The sequence below is a fragment of the Nestor notabilis genome, unplaced genomic scaffold (genome assembly GCF_000696875.1).
Source record: "Nestor notabilis isolate BGI_N333 unplaced genomic scaffold, ASM69687v1 scaffold931, whole genome shotgun sequence".
Classification (NCBI taxonomy): domain Eukaryota; kingdom Metazoa; phylum Chordata; class Aves; order Psittaciformes; family Psittacidae; genus Nestor; species Nestor notabilis.
Genome location: NW_009915846.1, coordinates 1 through 9,990, shown reverse-complemented (window position 1 = coordinate 9,990; position 9,990 = coordinate 1). Strand labels below are relative to the sequence as shown.

The 9,990-nt window shown below is 48.4% G+C and overlaps 1 protein-coding gene across 1 annotated transcript in view; it reads right to left on the bottom strand.

The window, feature by feature from the left end:
* GUK1 (guanylate kinase 1) overlaps nucleotides 1–3,845 on the bottom strand; it is a 9,818-nt gene extending 5,973 nt beyond the window's left edge. The window contains exons 1-3 of the mRNA XM_010024312.1: nucleotides 3,734–3,845; nucleotides 1,987–2,028; nucleotides 18–114 (exon numbers count right to left, since the gene is read on the bottom strand). Coding sequence (XP_010022614.1) covers nucleotides 18–114; nucleotides 1,987–2,028; nucleotides 3,734–3,845 — 251 coding nt within the window. The remainder of the gene's footprint in view (nucleotides 1–17; nucleotides 115–1,986; nucleotides 2,029–3,733) is intronic.
* Nucleotides 3,846–9,990: the final 6,145 nt, after the last annotated feature.

Sequence of the window (9,990 nt, the reverse complement as noted above, 5' to 3'; positions counted from 1 at the left end):
GCGTCTGAGCCACATACCTCGTTCCATACATATTTCCAGAGAACTCTGCGTGCTCGATGAATTCACCAGCATCAATTTCTTTCTGCATTTCCTCTCTCGTCACAAAGTGGTAATCTGGATAGGGAAAATGGGAAAAACAGCCAAGAATTAAGAGCTTTGAAGGTAAAGTTCATGGTCAAAATTACATGTGTGGGTGTAAAGTGTAGGGGAGAAGCAACTTAAAATCTGCTTTGGACAACAGTGGCAGACCACAGATATCTACTTCCTCGTTAACATACACAGCATCCCCTCTCTACACCAACTGCCCAGACACCTATTCAACATGTTTTGGAGCTTTTCGTGTGGCCATAAATGCTGCTGTAGACCCATGTTTCAAACCCTTTACCCTTCCTGGTGCAGTAGGACCCCCCTACCTCCCACAGGTGTGGAACACATTACAGCTGGACTGCCAACGCTATTAATTTTAAAGCATTTTTGACTAAAGACTATAACAGGACAACAGAAAGAGAGGTAGATAAAAGGGAATATCAAAATCAAATGAACTAAAAGGGAATATTTATCTTTTGTTTAAAATCCTCCCTTTCACTTCAGAGTGAAAAATGTGATTGGAAATTAAGAACAAACTTCATCTGATTATTTCTGAAATATACAAACAAACCAGGAAACAGAAAAGCAGCTGGACACAAGAGCTACCTGGCACTCTGGAAAATCAAGCCACTCAATGCCCAGGTATGGACTTTGGTGCTTAAATTGAGCCACACTTTGACAGCTTCGGTCAGCGAGTCACAGAGATGGTTTCTAGAAAAGAACATGGAAGCACATGCTCTGCCTCTGTTATCATTTCACTGCCCAATTAAATTTTGGTATTGCTCTGCCAAGTACATCCCTATACATTATCTCTTCTCCAACACTTGGCACATGCTGCAGAACAGCAATGGCTACAGTCTCACTGCCACTGAGATAAAGAACAAAAGTGTGTGCATGACAGAAACATAGAATGGTTTGGGTTGGAAGAGACCTTCAAGACCATCCAGTTCCAGCCCCTGCCACAAGCAGAAACACCTTCCACTAGACCAGGTTGCTCCAAGCTCCATCCACCCTGGCCTTGACCACTGCAAGGGATGGGGCAGCCACAGCTTCTCTGGGCACCCTGTGCCAGTGTCTCACCACCCTCACAGGGAACAACTTCTGCCTAAGAGCTCATCTCAATCTCCCCTCTGTCAGTTTAAATCTATTCCTTGTCCCATCACTACAGGCCCTTGACCAAAGTTGTTGGCCCCTTAGGGCACTGGAAGCTGCTCTAAGGTGTCCCTGGAGCCTTCTCTTCTCCAGGGTGAACAAGCCCAGCTCTCTCAGTCTGTCTCCAGAGCAGAGGTGCTCCAGCATTCGGAGCATCTCCATGGCCTCCTCTGGATTCACTCTAAGAGGTCCACATCCCTCTTGTGTTGGGGGGCCCCCGAGCTGGATGCAGGTCTGCAACGGGGGGTCTCAAAAGAGCAGAGGGGGAGAATCCTGGTCACGCGGCTGGGGATGCAGCCCAGGACACGGTTGGTTTCTGGGCTCAAGTGCACACTGACGGGTCATGGTGAGCTTCTCGTCAACCAACCCCGCCAAGTCCTTCTCCTCAAGGCTGATCTCAATCCAGTCTCCCCCAGACTGTGTTTGTGCTGGGGATTGCCCCGACCCAGGTGCAGGATCTTGCACTTGATCTTGTTCAACTTCATGAGGGGGTACACAGGCCCACCTCATGAAGTCCAAGAAGGCCAAGTGCAATGTATGCATATTTATATAGATGTAGAATGTAACACATTCTAAAATACATAATTAATTAATATCTGCCTACCGAAATGCACCCTATAAACACACATGTAGGACTAACTTACCTGCTAGAGGGGATTCATGCATGTAAGTCACAAAAGCTTAAATATTTTCTGCAGGAATTATTTGCACAGCCCGGTGAGACAGGCCTAACTGCAGCACGCTCACCTTTGCCATTTACTTCTCCGGGTCTTGGCTTCCTTGTGGTATCTGCAAGCAAAAAACCACAGCTTTGTAAATACTGTAGATCGCCCAAGGATATAAGGTATCAAAGAAATAAAAGCACTATGCAGCAGATGAACCCAATCATGAAGTACGCTGATCCTCTATTTAAAATTACCTTAGCTTATAGAATCAGCTAATTGAACACAACAGCAACATGCAGGATTGGCCTGTAATCAACGAATCCTAGATAACATGAAAGCAGTCAAGATTGTTAGGGGCTGAGTGGTCAGTGTGGGACTTACCAGGCTGGGCTTAGTATTCAGCTCTGTTACAGCCCTCCTGTGGAATAGTCGACATGTTACTTGGACCTCTGCCTCAGCTGAGGGGAATTAGCAGTGCCCTACTTCACAGAGCTACCTTCATTTGAAAAGATCATGCATCACCCACATAGGTGCTTAAAATAGCCAGATTTAATGAATAAGCGCAAACTCCTGCACGAGGTAGGTGAATAAATCAGACAGCCTTTGAACCCTGCTGGAAGTCATTCAAACTGGTATTATTTTAAGCTCATGCTCTGCAAAACCAAAAAGGAGCTGACAGTCATCGTGGAGGGCAACACTGATTATTTTATTTAGGACCAGCAGAAGTTGACCTAATGCAATAAGGCTCTGATCACCTGGTCAAGGTTTTTATAAGCACCAGTTGTCAAGGTCTAAGTGGCCTATGGAGATTTAGGGAAAAAAATATCCACCAAGAGGCAACCTTGGAAAAAACAGTAACATTATTTTGGAGTGAGAAGAGAGATTCAGTTGAATCAAGAGCATTGGATGAAACACAAAAGGAAAGATTTTAAGTTGGGGTTTTTTTTCATCTCCAGTAACATTAAATCTTTAAACATCCAGTATTTGCTCTTTCATGGAGATCACCCAAATCTCAGAGCAAGGATTTCAACTGCAGCATCCAAAACAGTTAGGACAGTAAAAAAAATTTCAGTAACATACTTAAAAACACCCTGCAGAGCTCCAGGGAAAATCAGGCGAATGAGCTGCACCCACAGCCCAGAGTTACAGCAACTTTTAAGGTGTCACTCAAGAAAAAGAGAACAGAATTAGTATTGCAACAGGTAACCTGCCTGATGAACACTCAGCACTGCTGGCAGGCATGAATGGATCAAGCCGACCAGCCAGGGTTTTTTTCCCCTTACAGAGAACCACACTAGGCAGAGAACAAAGGACCCTTGGCCAGCACTTAAGTGACCAATGTAGGAAAAGTCAACAAACCACCAGCGTAATGGCAGGAGACACATACGCAGGTGATGAGGTGAACTGTTTCACTGACAGCAATGAGACAGGCTTCATGAAATTCTAACAGTTTAAAATGTAAGACTGGCATGGCAACCTCGGGCTGTTAAAATCCTCATCAGCTTGCAAAGGTGGAAGGAAAAAACTAACTTAGAGTCAAGAATCACTCAGAAAAATCCATTACCTCCTTGAGCTGTGTTTAGAGGTGTTGGGGGTCACCAGACCAGGCAAGATTTGTCTGCTATTCCAGACAAATCTTAGACTTGCCATTCAATACTGGTAGCAAAAGGCATCCTGACTTACTTAAACACCCTGAAGACCTCGCAGACAAGGCCCTACGACACAGGCAAGCCATGGAAGCCCATTACTTGGGGCATGAATAGAGCAACAAAAGCAGGCTTGCGGCCCTAAACTCCACTGCCCTTCTCCAGAGACATACAGATACTCACGGGAGACGCTAAAGCCAAAGATGTTCTCATAATCTTTAAGCAATTTCTTTAACAAAGTGCTCTTCCCTGCACCTGATGGGCCACTCAGAACCACTGGTCTTGGTCCCTGCATGGCTAGAAAGACAGAAAAATATGCTTAGTTAGAAACATCTATGAAAAAACACAGCTATGGATTCTCAGGGTTGGTTGGCCCCACAAAACAGCATCTATCTTTTATACCCTCGGATATAAGTTTCTACAGGCAAATATGAAATTATGAGAAAGCACAAGCCTAGAGCTGATAGAAATTAACTGGGAGTGCAGGAAATAAAAGGGAAATTCAAGCAACTATTATATTAGCAAACTAATAGCAAACACCACCTCTGTGCAAAAGACCTGAGCTAGGAGCCCTGAGGAGGGAGACAGCAGTTTGGAAAGCAGAATGCAATGGTGCCAGCAATGCAGCGGGGCAGCTTCACCTTGCTTTGCTGCTGGCCCCCATTCTTACCTGGGGAGCAAATACCTTGGACAAATAAAGGACATGTATCACTGCAGCACGAACACTCATCCTCAAGGGACTGAGGTTAAACTCAGACATAACCCAAAGGAGGAGGAAACTGGGCTCCAGCTGTCCTTAAGCTGGGATAATTCAAGCCAGCTCTGTCCTAGCTGTGTTCTCTGTCACCAGGGTTGGGTCCTTCTGGGACCCAAATACAAAGGAAAGCTCTCTCTAAAGGGAGGAAAATGCTATCTGTGCCTTTGGTAGCATGTGGAAACATCATGGGACATCCACATGTGATGGACAATGCCAGCTAGTCCTTACTGATACATGTATAGTCATAGCTGCTTCCCTCTCACAGGGAGAGGCCTCAAGGGGAGTCTGCATGAGATTGCTGGCAAGAAAAAAGGGCAGAAATCAGCCAGTGTTACATATATGCAGCTCTGAGCAAGAGATGGGATGCTCATAAGATCCCACACCTCTTATGTTGTCCATTTACAGCCTAGCAAGTACAAACTATGAGCCTGTGGTGGACATTTAAACATTTCCTATCAGTCCTGGGATAAATATCCACATGCAAAGCCTTTACCACAAGCAGACAACATACTGAAGCCTAGACCCAGAAGCCCAGCACGTTCTCCACCACTATGAGTGTGACAGGGGACACGAACATGCTTTGGGGTTTATTTCCATATTTCTTGGAGCACGAACTCCAACCTAAGAGAGAAGGGTTTGGTTCCTAGTACAGGGGGAAAAAAGGCAGCCTGGGGCGCCAGAGACCTTTCTGCAGTAGTTTCTTCAGCCAGAAAGAGAAAAACTGGGCATTTTCATGTGCCTGCTTCTCTGGGGAGGAAGAAAGGTTAATCATCAACATGTGTATGAAGAAAAAATCCTGAATGACAGTGGAGGGGGTACCACTGGGGACCCTCATCCATTGGCAATTCAGCAGCTTCTAAACCAGAAGTGATGATGAGAGAGGGACAAATCAAACAAGCCTATTTTTCCTGTTAAGAAAAAACCCGAGCCACAATTCCTTTCTGCAGCAGTAAACCCCCTGGAAATGCATATTTTTAACCTTGTTGCCTGGGTGTGGCCTCGGGAACGATCAGCCAACAAACAGCATAATGCCTTTCCGTTTTAAATTAGATCAGAGCAATGTCACCCTGACCTTACAAATCACTTTTCAAACAGCCTTAAGCCAAACAGCGCCTCTCCCAAAGTCAGCTGTAGACGCTGCCGCAGGGTAACATCACTGGGCTGCCTCCCCAACCCCAGCCCGCATCCCTAAACCCCTCCTGCGCAGCCCTGCGATCACACAGGCACCCATCAGCCAGCAACACAGCTGGAAAATTACACCAGTTTTCCCTCTGTTCCCAGAGGATGCTCTGCACTGACTAGTTTATCCATGCCTGCATGAAAGGATGGGTTATTAATACACAAGGTCTAAGTAAATGCCAGCAGCAGCTAATGAGGGTGTAGAACCAGCCATGTTCAATCACCATCCAAATGGAAGCTCTATTTTTCATTATTTTCTCTTTTTCGCCATTAGTGTCCTCCAGGTGCTGCAGCCTGAGACCCACCGGATCAGACGTGGCCAAGTTGTCCAAAGCATCCCCCTCTCCTCTGTCCCTGCCAGTTCTTCTTGCCCACTTAAATACAAGGGGTGAGCCCTAACCACTGCTTGCAAAACACTGCAGAAGAGGAGCTACACAAAGCCTTCCCATCACCCCAGAACACTTTGCAACCCATCCAATCCCAAACAGTGCTCCTTCATTGCACGTGGGCTTCCTTGGCCATCACTAAAAGCCCCCGCAGGGGATATCCAGATGCCAGCACTGACTCTGTCCAAGAGCTTCACAGCCTCCACTGTGATCCAGCTGTGCCAAAAAAAACTGCTCCAGATGCGTAAGTCCTGGTCTCTGCCTGCAGAACCCAGTCAGGATGCTCCCATCCCAGCTAGAGCTTCCTCTCTTCCGCCCTCAAAATTTCGTCCACCCTTCAGCAGGCACCAATAGAAAAAGGGGAATTCAAATCTGCCCAAATCCTTTACGGTCATTTCATTCAACCCTAGACAAACTGGGAAAGAATAAGAGGAATGAGCAGAGCTCTGGCTGGGAGTAGGCTCCAAAGCATCCTTACCTTTAGCTTTTACTCCCTTTCAGCCCAGGTATGAAGTCCAGCAGAATGAGAACGGTATGAGCGAGCCAGCAGAAAGCTGGGCTATTTGTGAGCTGCCTAAAGCCCTAATTACCAAGCTGCAAGTTTAAGATGGCCAATGAAAAGCTGGTCTTTAATCTTCTCTCCTCGTTTCTCCCCCGCTCTTCACCCTCCCAGCTGGTAAAGCTATAGGCAAACAACAGCCAAACTGTCCCCAGCTCTGCAGGTAACCTCTGGGATCACACGGCCCCCGCAGTCACCAAGGAGAGGAGACTCACTCAAGGTAAGGGGGGACCCCAGGAGCTCTCCAGCCCACCCTCCTTCTCATAGTGCGGCTTCAGCTGGTGTTCAGGCAGTGCCCACAGACACCAAAACCAGGGCTCTGAGGTGACACTGATTCACAACAGGCACAAACCAAGGCTATGAAGCTGCTGTGCTCACATTACACACCCAACAGCTGTGCAGTTGGAAACTCTTCTGGGAAAGTACCTGCTCTTGGTTTTAGCCAGGATTTCTGCAGACAACACTCCTTTTGGAGCAAAGTCCACACTACTACTGCCTCCAGCCACTGCTCAGGTCAACAATTAAGCTACTTATCCACCACAAAGGCGACAGGGAAACTCCTCTTGCCCACAGATCCAAACCCAAGCCTCCAAACAGCACATCCCCAGCATCTCTGCCCACGGGGTCTGTGCCACCCACCTGTCTGCGGGTGCTCATGGTGCTTTTCTCCCTGAAAGAGCATTGGTGGGGTGTCTGGGGAAGATGGAGACACTCTCCTTGACCTTATTCCCTTTTTTCTCCCAAAACCACTCAGAACTAAAGTGAGAAAAGACACATACGTTGCTATCACAACGTCTCACTTCTTTGGGAAACAGGCTAAAAATAAGCCAAGAAAGTTGCAGGTGCTTCCTCTTGTCTCCCTCCAAATGTGTCCCTTCTCTTTTGCTGGGGATCTGCAGAGGAAAACAAGACTTAATTTAGAGGAGAGAGGGGGCAAATAAAAAGGCATTTCCACTGCCAGATGAAGAGGTTGGGCCCTTGTGGGCAGCTGACAGCAAACACCCACCTCACAAACCACAAAATCTGCTCCCACAGAGCACTTCTGGAAGGCACAGTGCAGGATATTGGGAACAGCTGCTTGGGGCTGGAGAGGCAATGGAGGAAAAGGGAGGGTGAGCAGAGGAGATGATCTCTGCCTCGAGATGTGAGCAGCGTAGACGTGGGGGCAGATGCCCTCACCTCTACCATCACATCTGGTTAAACGCGTGCCCCGACTCCAAAGAATCGCTCCTAATGATGAGTGGGTCCGCACAGCGATATTACTGCCCTCACCAAGCTCCTCTGCCCACCCAGCCCTGTTGAACACAGCTCCGCTCCCTCTGGCAACCTGGAGCACTCAAAAACCACCGGTGGCATGCCAAAAACCCCAGAGAAGCCAGAGCTGGTGTTTGGTTCCCAGATCAGCAAGGCGGCCACATGTCACATTTTCGAGCTACTTGCTGAAGCAACATCACAGGTATGTATTTATGTTCAGCAGAAACTTATTTTTTCCACCCTTTTATCAGATTTTGCATTTTCAGAGCAGATAATGTGCAAATATCTAGTATAGAGGATGTCTCACCTCCACCGGCTTACTCCTAAAACTGTTTTGGATCCAGCCTAAACAGCATGTATCACCAAACCACAGCAGGCTGGAGTTGAGCAGCAAGACAGCAGCACAGCTATCTGATCAAGATCCTCAAATATAGGGAGACGACACAGCTGGGACTGCGGACAAACGGCTGCAAAAAGACAAGGTGGTCACTGAAGGAAGAGAAATGTTCCTTGGTCCATTCCTGCCTGCTAAACTTGCCCTGTGTTTTAACTGGGAGGTAGCAATGCAACCAAAAAAGCAAAGGACAGACACTGCAGGAGTTAAACAAAATTAATGCTGATTAGCAGAGAGGCTTTACAGAGAAGGTAAAGCCCTCTTATTAAGTAGAAAAGAAGATTAAAGGACAGTTTCCCTGGAGCCCCAAGAAAGGTCTCCTGGATTAAGATTATAATCCCATTCCCTATTTTTAGCAGGTTGCTTATAAAGCCGCCACTCCCACCTTTCTGTTTTGGGATGCTTTCCAAAAACCCAGCCCAGCCAGCCACAGTAACGCAACAAAGCACAGCATTGTCCCAGAGCAGACAAACCCTCGGCATCTTGACGTCTGTGAAGAGCCCCACGGACACCACGGTGCTGCTCCAGCAGCCACAACCCCAGACCTGCCATAGAATCAACTAGGTTGGAAAATAACTTTAAGATCATCAAATCCAACCATTAACCTAACAGTGCCAAGTCCACCACTAAGCCATGTCACTAAGGGCCCCTTCTACACGGTTTGTGAACACTTCCAGGGATGGTGACTCCACCACTGCCCTGGGCAGCCTGTTCCAATACCTGACCACCCCCTCTGTGAAGAAATCTTTCCTAATACCCAATCTAAACCTCCCCTGGCACAGCTTGAGGCTGTTACCTCTTGTCCTATTGCTTGTTACTTGCGAGAAGAGACCGACCCCCACCTCACTACAACCTCCTTTCAGGTAGTTGTAGAGAGCAGTAAGGTCCCCCTGAGCCTTCTCATCTCCAGACTAAACACTCACAGTTCCCTCAGCTGTTCCTCATCACACGTGTGCTTCAGCAGGGTTGTTGCCCTTCTCTGGCCCTGCTCCAGCACCTCAATGTCTCTCTTGTAGTGAGGGGCCAAGAACTGAACACAGGATTCACACATTTATTCGGTCAGCGAATGGGTGGGTGAAAGCTCTGGGGCTTCATTTGCAGCTTCCCAGCACACATTGTGCAGGATGGTTGGGCTGCAAGGTCCTGCCCTGCCATTGGGCTGCTTACATAAAGGAAATTACCTGAAACACTGAAGCAGGAACAGAGCATCCCCACTACAGCACCTGGAGCCGGTAGGAACACACAGCCACCTTTACCCTGGAAACAGTTACCTAGAGTACCAATTACCTCCTTGCTGGCTGCAGTGATGGGCATGCCTGGCTTTGCAGGGAGCAATGATACTGCACGAGACTAGACCTACTTGCTCAAGCTGAATTCACTGCAGAAATCACCTGGGGCCAGGCCAGCTGGGGCGAGCAGTCACTGCAAGGCAGTGTCCTGCTGCAAACCTGGACCAGTTTAACTTAACCACCGGCTTCGAGCCAGTTGATGCAGGCAACTGCATTTCCACAGAGGTGAAGCTGAGGCAAGTGTGGTTTTGCCACCTGCTTCCCCACACATACATCTTACACAGAGCTGTATTTTTGAGTACCCGCAGGGGGCTTGCACCAAGCCCCATCTTACCTCCCCTTCTCACACTGATAAAACCCGCCCGATTCCATCCACACCCTCCTCGCCCTCTTGGGCTCATCTAACAGGGAGCATCCCGGAGCCATCCCCAAGCACCAAAGCGACGTGGCTGGAGGAAGGGGGACGACGCCAGCCCGGAGACAGGCCCAAGCATGTCCCAACGCCCGCCCTGCGTGGACTCAGCGCCCCATTCGGCCCGAGGAGGGGGGCGATGGGCGAGCTCAGCGTACGTCAGCCAGCGGGGCTCAGCCTCCCCCTCAGCCAGGGGCGCTGTGGCGGGAC